Source organism: Salvelinus fontinalis, chromosome 18 (assembly GCF_029448725.1).
Source record: "Salvelinus fontinalis isolate EN_2023a chromosome 18, ASM2944872v1, whole genome shotgun sequence".
Taxonomy (NCBI): domain Eukaryota; kingdom Metazoa; phylum Chordata; class Actinopteri; order Salmoniformes; family Salmonidae; genus Salvelinus; species Salvelinus fontinalis.
This window is the reverse complement of record NC_074682.1, coordinates 53053507-53074971: the sequence shown is the minus strand read 5'-3', so window position 1 is coordinate 53074971 and position 21465 is coordinate 53053507. Positions and strand designations below refer to the sequence as shown.

At 42.4% G+C, this 21465-nt stretch overlaps 1 protein-coding gene and 1 long non-coding RNA gene across 2 annotated transcripts; one reads left to right on the top strand and one right to left on the bottom strand.

The window, feature by feature from the left end:
- Positions 1-12638: 12638 nt before the first annotated feature.
- On the bottom strand, positions 12639-16064 carry lsm3 (LSM3 homolog, U6 small nuclear RNA and mRNA degradation associated). Its single transcript, XM_055869844.1, has 4 exons — positions 15964-16064; positions 14939-15049; positions 14446-14541; positions 12639-13217 (listed from the first exon to the last, which is right to left on the bottom strand). The coding sequence occupies exons 1-4, from the start codon at positions 15982-15984 to the stop codon at positions 13137-13139; spliced, it is 309 nt and encodes a 102-aa protein (XP_055725819.1). The 5' UTR covers positions 15985-16064; the 3' UTR covers positions 12639-13136.
- A 619-nt stretch (positions 16065-16683) lies between these two features.
- Positions 16684-17909, top strand: LOC129815754 (uncharacterized). The gene is made up of 2 exons (XR_008753467.1): positions 16684-16810; positions 17795-17909. It is a non-coding gene; the product is annotated as an uncharacterized LOC129815754 (long non-coding RNA).
- Positions 17910-21465: the final 3556 nt, after the last annotated feature.

Genomic DNA, 21465 nt, shown 5'->3' with positions numbered 1-21465 from the left:
CCAACACTGCTGCCATAAGGGCCCACCTTGAACAAACTGCTCCAACACTGCTGCCATAAGGGCCCACCTTGAACAAACTGCTCCAACACTGCTGCCATAAGGGCCCACCTTGAACAAACTGCTCCAACACTGCTGCCATAAGGGCCCACCTTGAACAAACTGCTCCAACACTGCTGCCATAAGGGCCCACCTTGAACAAACTGCTCCAACACTGCTGCTATAAGGGCCCACCTTGAACAAACTGCTCCAACACTGCTGCCATAAGGGCCACCTTGAACAAACTGCTCCAACACTGATGCCATAAGGGCCCACCTTGAACAAACTGCTCCAACACTGCTGCCATAAGGGCCCACCTTGAACAAACTGCTCCAACACTGCTGCCATAAGGGCCCACCTTGAACAAGCTGCTCCAACACTGCTGCTATAAGGGCCCACCTTGAACAAACTGCTCCAACACTGCTGCCATAAGGGCCCACCTTGAACAAACTGCTCCAACACTGCTGCTATAAGGGCCCACCTTGAACAAACTGCTCCAACACTGCTGCCATAAGGGCCCACCTTGAACAAACTGCTCCAACACTGCTGCCATAAGGGCCCACCTTGAACAAACTGCTCCAACACTGCTGCCATAAGGGCCCACCTTGAACAAGCTGCTCCAACACTGCTGCCATAAGGGCCCACCTTGAACAAGCTGCTCCAACACTGCTGCCATAAGGGCCCACCTTGAACAAACTGCTCCAACACTGCTGCCATAAGGGCCCACCTTGAACAAACTGCTCCAACACTGCTGCCATAAGGGCCCACCTTGAACAAACTGCTCCAACACTGCTGCCATAAGGGCCCACCTTGAACAAACTGCTCCAACACTGCTGCCATAAGGGCCCACCTTGAACAAGCTGCTCCAACACTGCTGCTATAAGGGCCCACCTTGAACAAGCTGCTCCAACACTGCTGCCATAAGGGCCCACCTTGAACAAGCTGCTCCAACACTGCTGCTATAAGGGCCCACCTTGAACAAACTGCTCCAACACTGCTGCCATAAGGGCCCACCTTGAACAAACTGCTCCAACACTGCTGCCATAAGGGCCCACCTTGAACAAACTGCTCCAACACTGCTGCCATAAGGGCCCACCTTGAACAAACTGCTCCAACACTGCTGCCATAAGGGCCCACCTTGAACAAACTGCTCCAACACTGCTGCCATAAGAGCCCACCTTGAACAAACTGCTCCAACACTGCTGCCATAAGGGCCCACCTTGAACAAGCTGCTCCAACACTGCTGCTATAAGGGCCCACCTTGAACAAGCTGCTCCAACACTGCTGCTATAAGGGCCCACCTTGAACAAACTGCTCCAACACTGCTGCTATAAGGGCCCACCTTGAACAAACTGCTCCAACACTGCTGCCATAAGGGCCCACCTTGAACAAGCTGCTCCAACACTGCTGCTATAAGGGCCCACCTTGAACAAACTGCTCCAACACTGCTGCTATAAGGGCCCACCTTGAACAAACTGCTCCAACACTGCTGCCATAAGGGCCCACCTTGAACAAACTGCTCCAACACTGCTGCCATAAGGGCCCACCTTGAACAAACTGCTCCAACACTGCTGCCATAAGGGCCCACCTTGAACAAGCTGCTCCAACACTGCTGCTATAAGGGCCCACCTTGAACAAGCTGCTCCAACACTGCTGCTATAAGGGCCCACCTTGAACAAGCTGCTCCAACACTGCTGCTATAAGGGCCCACCTTGAACAAACTGCTCCAACACTGCTGCCATAAGGGCCCACCTTGAACAAGCTGCTCCAACACTGCTGCTATAAGGGCCCAACTTGAACAAACTGCTCCAACACTGCTGCTATAAGGGCCCAACTTGAACAAACTGCTACAACACTGCTGCTATAAGGGCCCACCTTGAACAAACTGCTCCAACACTGCTGCTATAAGGGCCCAACTTGAACAAACTGAAGGTGCATGTTCACCACCAGCCTCCTGCTCCAGCAAGTCATAACCTATACCATGAGAGGCATATTAGTATTTTTATATTACCAGGTAAGTTGACTGAGAACACATTCTCATTTACAGCAAAGACCTGGGGAATAGTTACAGGGTGGGGGGGGGGGGGGGGGGGGGGGGGGGGGGTGATTGGGCCAGATTGGGAATTTAGCCAGGACACCAGGGTTAACACTCTTACGATAAGTGCCATGGGATCTTTAGTGACCACAGAGAGTCAGGACACCCGTTTAACATCCCATCCAAAAGACAGCACCCTACACAGGGCAATGTCCCCAATCACTGCCCTGGGGCTTTGGGATATTATTGTTTTAGACCAGAGAAAAGGGTGCCTCCTACAGCACTTCTAGCAGCACCTGGTCTCCCATCCAGGGACAGACCAGAAACAACCCTGCTTAGCTACAGAAGTAAGCCAGCAGTGGGATGCAGGGTGGTATGCTGCTGGTTTAGGCTTTGCCCTTCTCGGCCTGACACAAATTATATATTCTTTTCAACCATACGTGACTGGGCACAACAACAAAAAAGAATCCCACTGCACATTAGATACTGGTCAAGTGGACTACACACACACAACCACACACACACACACACACACACACACACACACACACACACACACACACACACACACACACACACACACACACACACACACACACACACACACACACACACACACACACACACACACGCGCAGTCGTAACCTTCTCAAATGGCACCACAAGTCTAGATGTAGACGTTTTTCACATTTTTAGAAGGCAAATTTTTTCAGAAGGCTACTTACTGATGAGTCACTGTTCCCCTCCAGCTCAATGAGGAGACACTTATAAACCTTTACACACGCCTGAGCTGAGTCAAACCAAGCCAAACGGTACTAAGATGGCCTGTTTAGATGTACTGGTTATGACTAGCAGTGACAACCAGCAGCACGCTACACTGGTTATTGTCAACCAGCAGCACGCTACACTGGTTATTGTCAACCAGCAGCACGCTACATTGGTTATTGTCAACCAGCAGCACGCTACATTGGTTATTGTCAACCAGCAGCACGCTACACTGGTTATTGTCAACCAGCAGCACGCTACATTGGTTATTGTCAACCAGCAGCACGCTACACTGGTTATTGTCAACCAGCAGCACGCTACATTGGTTATTGTCAACCAGCAGCACGCTACATTGGTTATTGTCAACCAGCAGCACGCTACATTGGTTATTGTCAACCAGCAGCACGCTACATTGGTTATTGTCAACCAGCAGCACGCTACATTGGTTATTGTCAACCAGCAGCACGCTACACTGGTTATTGTCAACCAGCAGCACGCTACATTGGTTATTGTCAACCAGCAGCACGCTACATTGGTTATTGTCAACCAGCAGCACGCTACATTGGTTATTGTCAACCAGCAGCACGCTACATTGGCTATTGTCAACCAGCAGCACGCTACATTGGTTATTGTCAACCAGCAGCACTCTACATTGGTTATTGTCAACCAGCAGCACGCTACACTGGTCATTGTCAACCAGCAGCACGCTACATTGGTTATTGTCAACCAGCAGCACTCTACATTGGTTATTGTCAACCAGCAGCACGCTACATTGGTTATTGTCAACCAGCAGCACGCTACACTGGTTATTGTCAACCAGCAGCACGCTACACTGGTTATTGTCAACCAGCAGCACGCTACATTGGTTATTGTCAACCAGCAGCACGCTACATTGGTTATTGTCAACCAGCAGCACGCTACACTGGTTATTGTCAACCAGCAGCACGCTGCATTGGTTATTGTCAACCAGCAGCACGCTACATTGGTTATTGTCAACCAGCAGCACGCTACATTGGTTATTGTCAACCAGCAGCACGCTACACTGGTTATTGTCAACCAGCAGCACGCTACATTGGTTATTGTCAACCAGCAGCACGCTACACTGGTTATTGTCAACCAGCAGCACGCTACATTGGTTATTGTCAACCAGCAGCACGCTACACTGGTTATTGTCAACCAGCAGCACGCTACATTGGACCAACACACAATGACATAAAAATTCCAAGTATTGTTTTATTTAACTAGGCAAGTCAGTTAAGAACAAATTCATATTTCCAATGATGGCCTACCCCAGCCAAACCCGGATGATGCTGGGCCAATTGTGCGCCACACTGTAGGACTCCCAATCACGGCCGGTTGTGATGCAGCCTGGATTCAAACCACTGTAGTGACACCTCTTTCACTGAGATGCCGTGCCTTAGACCCCTGCGCCACTCAGGAGCTATATCAGATAGACTATGTGAAAAATGATTAGAAGCAGGTCTATGAAGAGAACTGAGTTATATTTGGGATGCAATCTCACATAAATGGATGTGTTGACAGTAAATCTGCCAATGCTCGTTGACATGGTGGTGAGGTGAGAGAATGGCTTTATACCGGCTAGCCAGGAGATTGTGGTGATGGATAGCTACAAACCTATTTGCAATATAAAAAAACGATGTGCAATATCCGGTATTTGGGGACACCATTAACATAAAGTACACTGGCATGCACAGCATGAGGGTTTTGTGTTGGCGGTTTATGTCAGTGATAATGTTTTGGGATTGTGTTGTTTTTCAAACAGTTCGTAGTAAATTCCTTCTGGGTATTATCGTAAATATCCACCATTAGGCCTAGACTTTTTGGAATAGATAAAACTGTTGTTGTGCAAGAAGCTGGTTACATGCATATTATCCAACCACACGACATAGACCACAAACACAAAACCAGACTGTCTTTTTTTGCTTTCTCCAGTTCCTTCTGTTGTTAGTCACTACAGTATATTGTTTTGATTGGTTAATTATTTTTGGAAAAGCAGTTTAATTTAAAACTCTTTAATAAACATATAAATCACCTTGAGAGAGACACAGTTTAATAAACAAATCACCTTGAGAGAGACACAGTATAAATCAACCACATTAAATCATGGTCAGTTTCAGGACACCACAGTAGCCCTTTAAATACAGACAGACCCAAACGATTTGATTCCAACCTTTTACAAGTAAATAAACTTTATAGAATTCCTTTGGTTGAGTTCCTAAGGCTACTGGCAGTCTGGTTTAACTCATTCCAGATTTCCATTTTACATAACAAAGTTTGTTAGATGCCTAACACATTGTAACGTAGTAAATGGTGAAGCTGGTTGAGAGAATGCCAAGAGTGTGCAAAGCTGTCATCAAGGCAAAGGGTGGCTACTTTGACGAATCTCAAATATAAAATATATTTTGATTTGTTTAACACTTTTTTTGGTTACTACATGATTCCATATGTGTTATTTCATAGTTTTGACATCTTCACTATTATTCTACAATGTAGAAAATAGTAAAACAATTAAGAAAAACCCTTGAATGAGTAGGTGTGTCCAATATATGATTGGATGTATAGACATTATGGACAGTATGTTGATAGAATATTTAGTATATCTGTAGAATACATAGGATAGAATACTATATATACAGCAATAGTTGAATAGGATGGCATTGACTGGAATACAGTGTATACTGTGTATATGAAATGGATAAAATAGTATGTAAACATTACCAGTGTTCCATTATTAAAGGGACCAGTGTTCCATGTCTATGTACATAGGGCAGCAGCCTCTAAGTTGCAGGGTTCAGTAACCGGATGGTAGCCGGCTAGTAACAGTGACTAAAGTTCAGAGCAGGGTACTGGGTGGAGGCCGGCTAGTGGTGACTATTTAACAGTCTGATGGCCTTGAGATAGAAGCTGTTTTTCAGTCTCTCTGTCCCAGCTTTGATGCACCTGTACTGACCTTGCCTTATGGATGGTAGCGGATTGAACAGGCTGTGGCTCGAGTGGCTGAGGTCTTTGATTATCTTCTTGGCCTTTCTGTGACACCAGGTGCTGTAGATGTCCTGGACGGGAGGCACTCTCTCAATTCAATTCTATTTCAATTCAAGGGGCTTTATTGGTATGGGAAACAGATGTTAACATTGCCAAAGCACTCTCTCTGTCCCTCTCACTCTCTCATTCTCTGTCTCTCTGTCTCTCTCTCTCTCTCATTCTCTCTTTACATTCACCCACTCAAAAAAGACAGCCAGAAGTTAGTTGAATTCCCAATGTGTTATCACTATGCTTTCAATTATCCAAGAGGACAACCAAATTCCAATGTAAAAACAATGTCTGGTTTTTGGTTTAGTTGTCACCCAAATGTCTATCACTGTGCTTTCAACCATTTAAAAGCACAGTGAAGTTCAAATGTCAGATATTTCGTTTATTTATACAACAGATAAATGTGATATCACTGTGGTACTTCATTTATGAAGATAAAACACCAGGTAAAAAAAACCTAGGTGTCATTTTAGTTTTCTGAACATTAGGAATGTGACTAAAATAGCTTTATACCACCTGAGAAACATTGCCAAAGTACGGCCCTTTCTGTCTCCGGCTGATACAGAGAGACTCATCCATGCTTTTATTACAAGCAGGTTTGACTACTGTAATTCTCTCCTGTCTGGTCTACCAAAGAAATCATTGGTCAGCTGCAAAACATACAGAATGATGCAGAAAGGGTACTGATCAAGACCAGACGGAGAGCACACATTACCCCAGGTTCACACATTATACATTACACTGTGGTTAAGGTCTCTGCATTAGCTGCCTGTGAGTTTTATAATTCATTTTAAGATTCTTCTATTGGTTTTTAAGTCAATCCACGATTGTGCAACCCAATACATGTCAGATGTGCTTTTAAGTGATGTACCCAGTAGGTCCCTCAGGGTCCTCTGGCACTGGCCTTTTAACTATCCCAAAGCCTAGGACCAAGAGGCATGGAGAGACAGCATTTAGATATTATGCCCCCAGCCTCTGGAATAGTCTGCCAGAGAACCTGAGGGGGGCCGAAACTGTGGACATTTTTAAAAGAGATCTTAAAACACACCTTTTTAGTTTTGCTTTTCCTTAGGGTGGTTTTTAGTCATTCAGTTTTTATTGATATTCTTCAGTTTATCTTCTTATGTTTGTTGTGTAGTAAATAATTCCATTTTTATTTCCATTGTTTTTATTTGTTTTTTCTTGTGAAGAACATTGTGTTGCATTTCACATCTGAAATGTGCTGAATAAATAAAGCTTGATTTGATTTGAATAGCAGGACCAAATGACCTGGATTGCATTTGAGATTACATTAAAAGTACATGGTGCAAATATCAACATTTGAAGGATATTTATCTTCTGCTTGGATAGTTCCAAATGTGCCACTGACTTAGTTTGTCTTTAATCTACAAATGAATCATTGAGATGTTGGATTCACGTCTCCATCTCATCCTAAAATCTAAGTTGAAGTATAGGACTAAATCAAATAAAATTTTAAATGCACTTTAAATATAGTTTTATTTGATTTAATCCTATTCTTTAACTTAGATTGTTGGTTGAGATGGAGACGTGAATCCAACATATCAATGATTTATTTGTAGACAAACTGGAATTAAAGCCAGACTAAGTCAGTGGCTCAGATGGAACTATCCAATCAGAAGATACATCTCCTTCAATTGTTGATATCTGGTTGCGTTGACAACCGAAAAAAATTCAATATCACTCAATATCATTACCTTTTAAATCAACCAGAGCTGGAAGCACTAGGCCTATTGTACTGTCTACGTTTAGTTCAATTTGCAACTGCTATACAGGCCTAAATAGCATCATTGATGATTGATAAAGTACGGTCACATTTCATTTGCTCTGTTAAACCTACCCTCCGGAATGACTTCAATAGCAACAGTGAATCTATTTAGTTTTTAAGTGGAGATCTATAAACAATCATTCTCACATTTGCACATTGGTAATAGTCAGTGACAAATATCATAGCAGGGCTTGGTTAAAACCTTAGATGGGAGAGCAAAGGGTAGCTGTAGAGAGATTTTAAAAAATTCTGAAGGTGAATATAACATTGCATTTCAGTTTTTGTAAAGGTACAAATTTAACATTCGTTATAGAAGGTTTGTCTATGTTGAAATATGGTTACCGCACATTCAAATCCAATGTGTTTTCCATATAGATTCCAGTTTTGCCCAGTGGGAGAGGTTATTGTTTCTGTGGGAGTATTATTATTTTATGAATAATTAGCTGACTGGGATTTTATTTATTCCCAGAATGCATCCCAAGGACACACAGAGAGAGACGCTATGGGTAATACATTGTTATCTTCAAAATAAGTTGCCTTTCATCTCTAAACCAGTGGCCAGCCATATTAATGAAGACAGACAGACAGACAGACAGACAGACAGACAGACAGACAGACAGACAGACAGACAGACAGACAGACAGACAGAGAGACGGCTACTGTACGAAAGAGGATATACATTTTGTAGCCTACTAGTTTTCCACTCTCTCTGACTGTACTGTAAAGTATTGTTACAGTACCTACTGCACAGTCACAGTGACCCTATTCGCCATATAGCGCACTACTTTTGACCAGGGCCCTATGAGTCGGTCCCCATGGGACCTGGTCAAAGGTAGTGCACTATAGGGAACAGGGTGCCATTTGTAACACAGCTATAAATCTGACATTTTAAATAAACCTGGAAAATGTCCTAAACTCCTAAGGCCATTCCTGTTGCTGTTGTGGTCGGCTGAATTGGCATCACTGCTCACGTGGCTCTTTCTCCTGCAACTGTCCTCTCTCTCTCTCTCGTTATATAATCTACCAGGTTTAACAACATATTTGCAATATGAAGTGACACACCCACAAAGGGGGAGAACCATGAAAAATACAAATCACTCATCTCAATAGAACTACAATCTATTTCACTTGTTTTTGCAATGTAACATTTTCCCATCGCCAATAAAACCCTTGAACTGAATTGAAATGAGAGAGAGATGTAACATGTTCCCATCGCCAATAAAACCCTTGAACTGAATTAAAATGAGAGATTTATTTATTTTCCCTTTTGTACTATTTGCACATGATATGACATTTGAAATGTCTTTATTCTTTTGGAACTTTTGTGAGTGTAATGTTTACTGTTCATGTTGTATTGTTTATTTCACTTTTGTTTATTATCTACTTCACTTGCTTTGGCATAGTTAACATATGTTTCCCATGCCAATAAAGCCCATTGAATTGACATTGATAGAGAGACAGGGTTTATCCATGTCTGTGCATAGTAACAAATGCATTTACATAGTACCAGTGAATTCAGAGGTCATTATAACCCAATGATGCAGCCAAAGACACACATGGCACCCTTTTCTCAGTGACTTGGACTGAAACAGGTGCCGGTACTCAATTTGGGTGCAGGAGCTCCACAATACTTTTCCGCCAACATTCTACAAAAGGAACAGGAGCTCAAGCAGTAGAACATTTCAAGTGCTGGTACGGTGAGCTCCTGCCCAAGTCAACCACTGCCTATTCTCTATATAGTGCACTACTTCACCAGGGCCCATAAGCTCTGGTCAAGATTAGTGCACTATACAGGGAATGGGGTGCCATTTGGGATGTGAACAAGGCTAATGTTGTCTTTACACAAGAAGACAGTGGAGTGAGTGTATCTGGTAGTACTGAAGCACAACTGGCAACGGGATAGAGAAAGATGGTTTCTTGGGATTTCACCCGGTGAGGTTCACATGCCTCACCACTGTATCAACCCAGGCCCCCGCCCAATCTCAGCTATATTCGGTGATAAACTGCTGTCACATGGTTATTATTAGTCTGTGGGAAGATGAGTTGGGTATGCATCCCAAATGGCAACCTATTCCCTTTATAGTGCACTACTTTTGACCGGGACCCATAATGCTCTGGTCGGAAGTAGTTCACTTTATGGTGAATAGAGTGTCATTTGGGACACAGATTGGTCCTCCTAGCTGGAGAATAAGTTACTTTTCTATTCTCTAAAGAACAAACTGTCAGGGAGGGAACGCAAATATCTTGCATCTATTTTCTGAAACATCGCTCCTCTACACTACTAATCACTGGTGGGCAGGCCTGTTGAGGGAATTCTGTGATTCCTTATAGACAGGTGGACCTACAGGGTCGGGGTCTCAAGAGGTCATGTCTCAGAGTAGGAGTGCTGATCTAGGATCAGTTTTGCATTTAAGATCACAATGAATATACAGTCATTACATGAACAGGGGGGGGGGGGGGGGGGGGGGCTGATCATAGATCCGAAATCCTGCTCTGAGACACTAGATACATACTGTGTCTTCGGAAAGTATTCAGACAAATTTACTTTTTCCATTTTGTTACATTACAGCTTTATTATAAAATTGATTTAAAACGTTTTTTTCATCATCAATATACACACAATAGCCCATAATGACAAAACAAAAACAGTTATTTAAAAAAAAGCACATTTATCAAAAATAAAAAAAACCTGAAATATCACATTTACATAAGTATTCAGATCCTTTACGCAGTACTTTGTTGAAGGACCTTTGGCAGCGATTACATCCTCGAGTCTTCTTGGGTACAAGCTTGGCACACCTGTTTTTGTGGAGTTTCTCCCATTCTTCTCTGCAGATCCTCTCAAACTCTGTCAATTTGGATGGGGAGCTTTGCTGCACAGCTATTTTCAGGTCTCTCCAGAGATGTTCAATTGGGTTTAGTCCTGGCTATGGCTGGGCCACAAAGAGAATTAAAGACTTGTCCCGAAGCCACTCCTGTGTTGTCTTGGCTGGGTGCTTAGGGTCGTTATCCTGTTGGAAGGTGAACCTTTTCCCCAGTCTGAGATCCTGAGAGCTCTGGAGCAGGTTTTCATCAAGGATCTCTCTGTACTTTGCTCCGTTCATCTTTGCCTCGATCCTGACTAGTCTCCCAGTCCCTTCCGCTGAAAAACATCCCCACAGCATGATGCTGCCACCACCATGTTTCACCGTAGGGATGGTCCCAGGTTTCCTCCAGATGTGATGCTTGGCATTCAGGCCAAAGACTTCAATCTTGGTTTAATCAGATCAGAGAATCTTGTTTCTCATGGTCTGAGAGACATTAGGTGTCTTTTGGCAAACTCTAAGCCGGCTGTCAGGCTCTAGAGCTCTGTCAGAGTGACCCTCGGGTTATTGGTCACCTTCCTGACCAAGGCTCTTCTCCACCGACTGCAGTTTGGCCAGATGGCCAGCTATAGGAAGAGTTTTGGTGGTTCCAAATTTCTATTTAAGAATGATGGAGGCCACTGTGTTCTTGGGGACCTTCAATGCTGCAGAATATTTTTTGGTACCCTTCCCCAGATCTGTGCCTCATCACAATCCTGTCTCAGAGCTCAACAGACAATTCCTTCAACCTCATGGCTTGGGTTTTGCTCTGAGATGCACTGTCAACTGTGGGACCTTTATATAGACAGGTGTGTGCCTTTCCAAACCATGTCCAATCAATTGAATTTACCACAGGTGGACTCCAATCAAGTTGTAGAAACATCTCAAGGATGATCAATGGAAACAGGATGCACCTGAATACTTATGTAAATAAGGTATTTCTGTTTTTATTTTTATGAAATTTGCCTAAACCTGTTTTCGCATTGTCATTATGGGGCATTGTGTGTAGATTGATGGGTCATGGGGTGTGAATACTTCCTGAAGGCACTGGTCTTGACCCCATCTCTGCACCTAATACAATATAACTGGAGTTTTTTGGTATTGTATCCACGTAGACACGTTTAACATTTCAATTAAGTGTCAAATCAAATTGATTCATCAGGTCTGCCCAGTAACAGCAGTAGTCTTTATAGCCTGTCAAAACATAAGCCAAAGATAAATGCTCTGAACTTTGTCATCGTTCCACTTTGTCAAACTGCTTCGTTATTTCAGAGTCGTTTGTAACGTTTCTCTGTGGCTATTAGCATAGTTGGTTCAAAGGGAGATCAAAAGGAACTGATTGCCAGTCTGATTATATTTGTAATGATTTGATACTCAACTAATGTAATAATTGATACTCTGCAGCAAGCTACATGTGATTATTACAGAATTGAAATGCACCCAATTATTTGCCTTTTGAAATAATCCGATGGGGCACGTGTGAACATGAAAGATTGTTTATCGGAGTCTTAATGACAGCAGTCCTTTGCACACAAGATTTCACTTTTGGGGGGGGTTGTTAACCCATGTGTTTGAATAGAGGCAGAATAAATATATTGAAGATGTCTACAAGAGAGCCTTACAAAAGAAAGCTAAATGCATTCTGTTTCATCCGCCTCTGCTATACAATGCATATTGAACAGGCACGCTCTCAAAGTGAAACTCTGCAAGTGCAGACTTCAGCCTGCTCCTCAAGTGGATTTTAAGTCAAAACACAAATTTGCTATCTCCTCCACCCCAAGCAATGGAAAATTACAGAGGTGTGTGGCTGGTGAGACACTAGACGTGTAGAGGATGTGTTAATACTGCCATCTTGTGGTTCTAGTAGTAATGGATAGCCTTCTCAGTGTGCATTCCCTCCCCCTTGTGAATTTCAAAAATGAATGGACCGATAAAAACGTGCCATGAAAAATGCTATGCTTTAAAATTTGTATTCGCTATGCTATTTTTGACATTAATACATTTGATCATTCATATTAATACTATAACCTCCTTCAAAACGCTTTACAAGGTTGGTCGTAATTCATCTTTGTTGGTGAAAATGGTGATTTTTTTTTGCAAGGCTGAGAAAGAAAATACAGGACTCAAGTCTTAGCTTTATTAACATGGTTTTCCTTTTTGTATTCAAGTGACCATCAGACCGAACTTAATAACAAAATGACTACTGGAGCGTCTGAGGACATGATTTCTTGTCTCAGCGTAGTTAACATGTTCATTACAAAAACATAAAAGCCCACAAACTTTGACAGAAACGCAAATACTGTGCAGTAGAGTGGAGCTTGTAAGATTAAAACAACCTAACATGTTGAGGAATAGACGTGGAATTTGGAACAATTTCAAACCTGAATGAAACCATTACCTTGGTTAATGCATTTAATTTTATGGGGTAATATCAATGTTTTACACAATTCCCAGAGCGATCTAACTAAAATACCAGGCCAAATAATACTTCTGCATTAACTTAAAAACCATTGGTCATTCAAAACTCACAAAAGGTAACGACTAAATAATTCTCTGCGATTTGTCAACAAAACCATTTTTATCCTTCAGGATCCAGGAAAGCAGCAGAACATGGTGAGCTGCTAGCCCACCCTGAGCGGAGGAGCTACCAAGACGACTCCGTCACCTCTCACAAACAACATGGGGATGTTCCTCTTCGTTGACTGAAAAATAGAAAACCACATGGATGGAATTATGTTGCCGTTCTGAACCTTCTTTCAGCATTTCAGTGTTACATTCCTAGAGATGTCTGAGCACCTCGTCGGGGATCCAGATATCTTGGTAAGAGGAGCGCCAGCACACTACCGACTATAAAGACACGTATTTAAACAATGCAGAATTTCACGAAAATAGATTTCAAATCGTAACTTCGACTTGGTTTGGAGATCCGTGACAAACAAGAACCCCAATTCCTTTTCTAGGGGTAATGAGTGTAAATGTTTTTACAAATACCTACAAATCACTTCTCCAGGGGGACATTTAATGACAGAAAGACATTTCAGACACAACAGCTATTCTTGGGTTAGATCTCAGACACACAGTTGACAATGAAGTGAAAAACGCAGAGGGTGGTTGCCCTATCACTGATAGGACAATCTAGGGCCCCCCCTATGGTGCATTTCCTCTCAGTAGGATAATCTAGGGCCCCCCCTATGGTGCATCTCCTCTCAGTAGGGCATCTAGGGCCCCCCGATGGTGCATCTCCTCTCAGTAGGACAATCTAGGGCCCAGCATGGTGCATTTCCTCTCAATAGGACAATCTAGGGCCCCCCCATGGTGCATCTCCTCTCAGTAGGACAATCTAGGGGCCCCCCTATGGTGCATCTCCTCTCAGTAGGACAATCTAGGGCCCCCCCTATGGTGCATCTCCTCTCAGTAGGGCATCTAGGGCCCCCCTATGGTGCATTTCCTCTCAGTAGGACAATCTAGGGGCCCCCCTGTGGTGCATCTCCTCTCAGTAGGACAATCTAGGGCCCCCCCTATGGTGCATCTCCTCTCAGTAGGGCATCTAGGGCCCCCCCTATGGTGCATTTCCTCTCAGTAGGACAATCTATGGCCCAGCATGGTGCATTTCCTCTCAATAGGACAATCTAGGGCCCCCCTATGGTGTATCTCCTCTCAGTAGGGCATATAGGGCCCAGCATGGTGCATTTTCTCTCAGTAGGATAATATAGGGGGCCCCTATGGTGTAACTAGCCTGATTCAGCTTATCAACCAGATAATTATTAGAAGCAGGTGTGCTAGATTAGGGTTGGAGTTAAAACCTACAGGAGGGCAGCCCTCTAGTGAAGGGTTCTCCAACCCTGTTCCTGAAGTCTGAGACTTTAGGCCAAGCCCTGGTGTAGCCGAAATTTCTGCAGTTGAAAAGGTGGCGGAAGCCCTTTTTCATACCTTATAAATTTCTTCATACGTCTCCTCATCAATCTCTACTGTTGTCACCGTCTCCTCAACATCTCCCAAGATCATGTTCAAGTGCTGATCATAGGCCTGGAACAAAGATAAACCGCATTAGACTTATGCAGGCCTATAGTTTGGCGAGACAAGATGATAAAGCTCGCATTCAGGATGACAGCTGTACACAACATTATAAACTAGGTGAATCTTGCCCTGAATGCTGATTTTCTGACAACCGTGGTATATCAAGGTATGATAAAACCTTTATTTTTAATGATCTAATTACGTTGATAAGCATTTTATAATAGCAATAAGGCACCTCAGGGATTTGTGATATATGGCCAATATACCATGGCTAAGGGCTTAGCGGTGGTATAATGGACATATCACATCCCCTTGTACCTTATTGCTTAGACTACATCATTGTTCAAACATTTGTCAACATTTACAAAAGCAACCAAGATGATCACCAGGTCATACAACTACCTACATTCAATCTGCCCCTGAGTTCTCGGTCGTTTCTCATCTTAACATATATCCTTTCATCCAAACTGAGCCTGATCAGATCCAGTGGCTCCTCCACTGTGTTGGTGGTCGTTTGCTGCAACACAAAAGCAACATGGGAAGGAAGTTGTTCACACTAGATATCGGTTTCATGATAACTAGCTAACTTACTACTTTTCATTGTTGTCAATAAGTAGCCTAACTGCTGTTAGAATCACTTTTCAAGCATAGACTATAGATTTGAATACATTTAACGTTACAAGAACACTGGGGGGGGAAATGCAACGTCGTTGTATTTCGCGTAAATGTTCAACACCTAGCTTTGGTCCAGGGTGTTAGTGCGCTGGACTACATCTATTCAAACCCATTACCCTTACCTGGGGACCAGACGGTGAATTTCTAAATATACCGTCTTGAACATGACAGTGTTTTTATTCTGGAAATGTGCCTCTAAAGTCCTCTACAAGCCGGAAGGTTTAAAACCTAATATTTACACGTACTCTGCCTATTGTCCATGGTGTTAATCCTTCAACTACTCGACATTTTCTATAAAATATCTACAGTATCCAAAGTCGTTTACCCGAATTGTTATAGCACGTGCCTTTGTTCATGAGCAAAACATATTTGCCATCATCTTAAACCGGTGTTTTGAAGTTGGGTTATCAATAGCGTTACTTAACGATGGATATTTTAACTCAAATTTCGACCAACACCACGGACAATCGGCAGAGTAAGTTTCAATATAATTGTATTCAACATTCGTGTCTGGTTAGCGAATTGACTAATATACAAGCTAGCTTGCTTGCTACGATTGATAGCGATGGCTGCTATTCACCATGCTAACTAGCCACTGTTGCCTCCACAAATAAAACCCCCACCCATGTTTTGCAATGATGCTGTTTGCGTAATCTACTGATACAAACCGGTGTACAAGTATATTTCTCTACTCGAGTATAAATAAATGTTTTGCACAGATAAAGATTGACAATAAAACTTTTAGCTAACGCCAACCTGTTCAACTTCATCCGCCATTTTTTAACAGTTTCCCAGAATTCCTTGTGGTGAAGGGTATGTTCGATTTGTTCACGGAAGTAGACTGCGAAGCAAGTAGATTTACGTGAAATGCACATGCAGAGTACCAGCGCTGCGTACATTCAGTATCCTACAAATGTAAATAATGTTGATTTCATTCATTTTGATTAATAATTTACCTACCTCAGCTCGACCCTGATAAACAATAAATAACAGTCAATCAATGCAAAAGCGCCCCGCAAAACCACGCAGATGGGTGCGTTCCAGAGTGTATCAGATTTGGGAGGTCTAAAGTTTTTTGAACGTGCGATTTTCCCAGCCTTTCATGTTATTATTAGCCTACTTTAGCTTTTGCCTTTTCTGTTATAGTCCGGTTGCGATATGTCGCGCATATCCATATGATTTGTGTCATTAGGTGGGTTTTCATGATTGCACACGTGACTGAAACCGAGATGCGATTTTTTTCCCGCATGTCCTCGCGACGCGGGAGAGAATCTAGAGCTGTTTCTGTGTAGAATGCAGGGATTAGTCATGCAACCGCAGTAGACTGCACCGCGCATCATCCTTCTCACCTATACCATCCTCATACCGCGCTGCTGATAATTTAAGCAGGAGGACAAGAGTGTCTGGGAATTATATATGTTTTTATGTTATTTATTGTATGTTTGCGTGGTAGGCTATCCGGGGTAAATGAGTTCTCCGGTGGCGGTTCTTGTGGTGCTTGCCGCTTGCCTTTGCGGTGTGCTTCTCCCGGTGGCTTGTAGGGACCATCTAAATTACAGACCAATCATTGGTAAGCCATTCGAGATCCATCTAGGGTGAATGGGTATGTATGTGTCTCAGAAATGCTCCTTATGTAACGTCTTGATCTGTTTCATTCTAGGATGTTCTGGGACCATATTGTACCAATGTCAGCCTGTAACTGTCAATTTTATAGGAAGTGGAAAGGGAGAACTCTCACTTCAGAATGACATCTTGACTGTAGATTGTATCGATTTTTTATATTTATTTTTAATTCTTAGATTTCGTGTTTTTCATTGATCAACACGAATCCTCATGTAGCCATTGGATAGTTATAGACTTTTCAATATTTACATAGGGAGTTCCTTTTGTGTAGCCAAGCAGGCTAAATGGCATTCATTAATAAAGGTTGATAGTAGGAAAGCAGGTTTTGTGAAAGTAGGTTTTAAAGCAGTTTATATATGTAAATGCCCCCAAAGGAATGTAGGGCTAAGCAACTAAATACTCTTGAAATCACCTATAGATGTTGCCAATCATGACTGAGAGAGAGGACAGTTAAGGGTTAACGATGAATCTGTGAGATGATGATGGTTCTATTAAACACACATCTTTACATTAAGGCCATCCTTATTGTAACATGTATGGTATTGTAATGTATTGTAATGTTAAGTGTATTGTAATCTAGAGTGTATGGTATTGTAATGGATTGTAATGTAGAGTGTATTGTCAAGTGTATGGTATTGTATTGTAATGTAGAGTGTATTGTAAAGTGCATGGTGTTGTAATGTAATGTAATGTAGAGTGTATTGTAAAGTGCATGGTATTGTAATGTAATGTAATGTAGAGTGTATTGTAAAGTGCATGGTATTGTAATGTATTGTAATGTAGAGTGTATTGTAAAGTGCATGGTATTGTAATGTAGAGTGTATTGTAAAGTGCATGGTATTGTAATGTAATGTAGAGTGTATTGTAAAGTGCATGGTATTGTAATGTAGAGTGTATTGTAAAGTGCATGGTATTGTAATGTAATGTAAAGTGTAATGTAATATAGAGTGTATTGTTATTTCAGGGGTCCTGGCCCAGGAGAACATAGTGGGAGACCCTCATGCTCAGGGATCCTGCTACATCGCTGCTTCCTATGTAAAGTACCTGGAGAGTGCTGGAGCCAGGGTTGTCCCCATAAGGTATGTGTGACTGACGTGCTTTGAACCAGGGCCTCTTGAATGCCAGTGCATTATCCCGGATAATCCAAAGCCTAGTGATTTTCTAGGAAATAAGGCACAATGAAAGGCTTTGTAATCCACCTCACAGTTTTTTCTCAGTGTCTGTTGAGTGGCAAAAGTATGTTGGCTGATTGTAATCATTTACTTCCTTCATTCCTTCCTCTGATAGAATAAACAAAACCGATGAAGAGTATGAGAAGATATTTAACTCAATAAACGGGTGAGTGAAATTATTGTTCACTTATTTATATAACTAATCAGATACCTTCGTGGGAATAATTAAAATGTGAAGGACTATAGGCTATTTGGTTGGTTGATTGATTGATTGATTGGTTGTTGTAGGCTGCTGCTACCAGGTGGGGGTGTAGATCTGCAGACTTCCCAGTTCAGTCTTCTGTCAAAGATCTTCTATGATCTGGCTATCAAGATATTCCATACCCAAATCAAATTGGTCACATACACCTGGTTAGCAGATGTTAATGCGAGTGTAGCGAAATGCTTGTGCTTCTAGGTCCGACCGTGCAGTAATATCTAACAAGTAATCTAACAATTTCACAACAACTACCTTATACACACAAATGTAAAGGAATGAATAAGAATACGTACATAAAAATATATGGCTGAGCGATGGCCGAACGTCATAGACAAGATGCAGTAAATGGTAGGGTATGTAAACATTGTTTAAAGTGGCTAGTGATACATTAAAATGATATTTTGTTTTTATCGTTCATTGACAATAAATGTATTGAATTGTTCTCAATAATTATAAAATGGTTTCAAAGAATTAATAAATAGTTAAATGTCCAATATATGGTACCCACAGTTTACGACACTGACAGCGGGTTCCATTTTGCTCCCTACCTCTTCCCCTTGTCCCTAATTTGTCTATGTTTACAGATCTGAAGTGTCTGGTTTAGGCATCAGCAGTGTAGTGGTTCAGCTTCCACTATATTACTTCTACCTGTTGAGCAGTACTCCTGTCGTTTCATGCTCGTGTTTTGTCTTCCAGACCAACGATGCGTCTGATTACTTCCCCATATGGGGCACGTGCCAGGGCCTCCAACAGATGACAGTACTGACCAGGGCCTCCAACAGATGACAGTACTGACCAGCAACAAGAACCTTCTGACTCTGACAGAGACCAAGGCTGTGGCCCTGCCTCTCACATTCACCCCAGGTCAGAGACAACACTGTGTTTCTGCATTCTCTATGTGTATTGGCCTGTGTTTGTCTATGAATATTGATATTCAGTGGTGTAAAATACTTAAGTAAAAATACTTTCAAGTACTACTTAAGTAGTTTTTGGGGTATCTGTACTTTACTATACTATTAATATTTTTGACTGGATGACTGACTGACTACAGGTTCTGACTGACTGACTGACTACAGGTTCTGGCTGACTGACTGACTTACTGACTACAGGTTCTGACTGACTGGCTGGCTGACTGACTTGCTGACTGACTGCCTGGCTGACTACAGGTTCTGACTGGCTGGCTGACTGACTTACTAACTAATTGTTCTGACTGGCTGGCTGGCTGACTAACGTTTCTGACTGGCTGGCTGACTGACTTACTAACTAATGGTTCTGACTGGTTGGCTGACTGACTTACTGGCTGACTACAGGTTCTGACTGGCTGGCTGACTGACCTACTAACTAATGGTTCTGACTGGCTGGCTCGCTGACTAACGTTTCTGACTGGCTGGCTGACTGACTGACTTACTAACTAACGGTTCTGACTGGCTGGCTGACTAACTAACGGTTCTGACTGACTGGCTGACTGACTGACTAACGGTTCTGACTGGCTGGCTGACTGACTAACTAAAGGTTCTGACTGGCTGACTGACTGGCTGACTACAGGTTCTGACTGGCTGGCTGGCTAACTTACTAACTAACGGTTCTGACTGGCTGACTATCCGACTGGCTGACTAACTAACGGTTCTTACTGAAAAAGGCTAGAACAAGTAATACTATTTCTGAGAATTAAAATAACTTTTCAAACCACTGCGACATAATACCACCTGAACCCGTCCCTGTCTGAAGCTATCTGAAAATGTTTTGAAAATCTGTGCGTCAGAGTTACCAGAATATAGCTAATTCCATCCTCTTCTGTTCTCCCATGACCTAGACTAGAGCAAGGAACTTCCTTCTCAGCCTCACTATAGTGTAACGTAGAGAGACATTCAATTATGTGTTCTATTCAATTATATCACTGTAACATTTTTGATTCCAGAACGTTAAAAAAGAACTAATGAACGTCGTGATTCATGTCAGCAGAACTACAGCCGGAATGCCAAGCTGAAACATTTCTACACGGTTCTGACCACCAACACAGACGGACGGAGAAAGTTCATTTCTACCATGGAAGGTACTGTACAGTGTCTGAACATGGCTAGAGAGACTTCATTTGGCCATCAAGTAAGAGGTGTTGTAACCATGGGATACTTGCAGCGGCATGTGTGTAAAATGCATTCACTTCAGTGTATTGATTATCAAGAACCCAGGTCCGTGTTAGCCACACTGTAACCGGAGCCTCGAGGTTCTATTGACAAGCTGAATGTTTTCATTGGTCTGCTCTCTTGTTGTAGGGAATCACTACCCATTGTAGACTGTTCCAGTGGCTATACTGTAAATAGAGCCTAGATTGTACATTTTCATCTGTTTCCTCTCTGGAAGCGACTCGCTATCCGTTCTATGCTGTCCAGTGGCACCCTGAGAAGAGTCCCTTTGAGTGGGTAGATAAGCCAGGTATGGTCCACTCTGCTGCGTCCGTCAGAGCATCCTTCTACACAGCACACTTCTTTGTCTCCGAGGGTGAGTTATTTTAGTCCACCTTTCTTTAACCAGGTAAATCGGTTAAGAACAAATTCTTATTTACAACGCTGGCCTGGGGAGTGACTGTAGATTAGATATTGGACTGTACAATGCTGGCCTGGTGAGTGACTTTAGATGACAGTCCAGTTATTGGATTGTACAACTCTGGCCTGGTGAGTGACTGTAGATGACAGTCCAGCTATTGGATTGTACAACTCTGGCCTGGTGAGTGACTGTAGATGACAGTCCAGCTATTGGATTGTAGCTGTATTGGACCATTAACCTTTACATGACCTGTAGATGACCTGTCATCATGACACTAATCCTACATTACACAAGTTCTCTTCAGCCAGTGAGGAGGAGAGAGCTTTCATCTACAACTATTCTCTTGTCTTCACAGGTCTAGATGGTATATTCCTGCAAAATTATTACTTTGATTAGAATCAATTGTAAATCTAATCACTGTACCTTTGCTATTGTAAAAGATTGTATGGATTTTCTGTGAAATTTACATTTGTATTTGAGCTCTGATTGTAGCTGTAAAAACTCTTGTTGGAATCAGTGGTTATTGCAGTTGATGCAAGTTGTTGCTTTTGTATGATATAATTGTAAAAAGGTTAGCCTTTTTGATGTGATTTCAAGTCTTGAGAACTTTGTTGTTGGGGGAAAAAAAGTTTGTTTAAATGTACTACCATTGGATGTTGT

Excerpts from the sequence above, each read along its gene's own strand:
- lsm3 (XM_055869844.1), bottom strand. The coding sequence starts at position 15,984 with ATGGCGGATGAAGTTGAACAG. Across the intron at positions 15,050-15,963 it reads TGGCGGATGAAGTTGAACAG|CAAACGACCACCAACACAGT; the intron begins GTTGGCGTTAGC and ends TTTGTGTTGCAG. Across the intron at positions 13,218-14,445 it reads CGTATGAAGAAATTTATAAG|TCAACGAAGAGGAACATCCC; the intron begins GTATGAAAAAGG and ends TCTATTTTTCAG.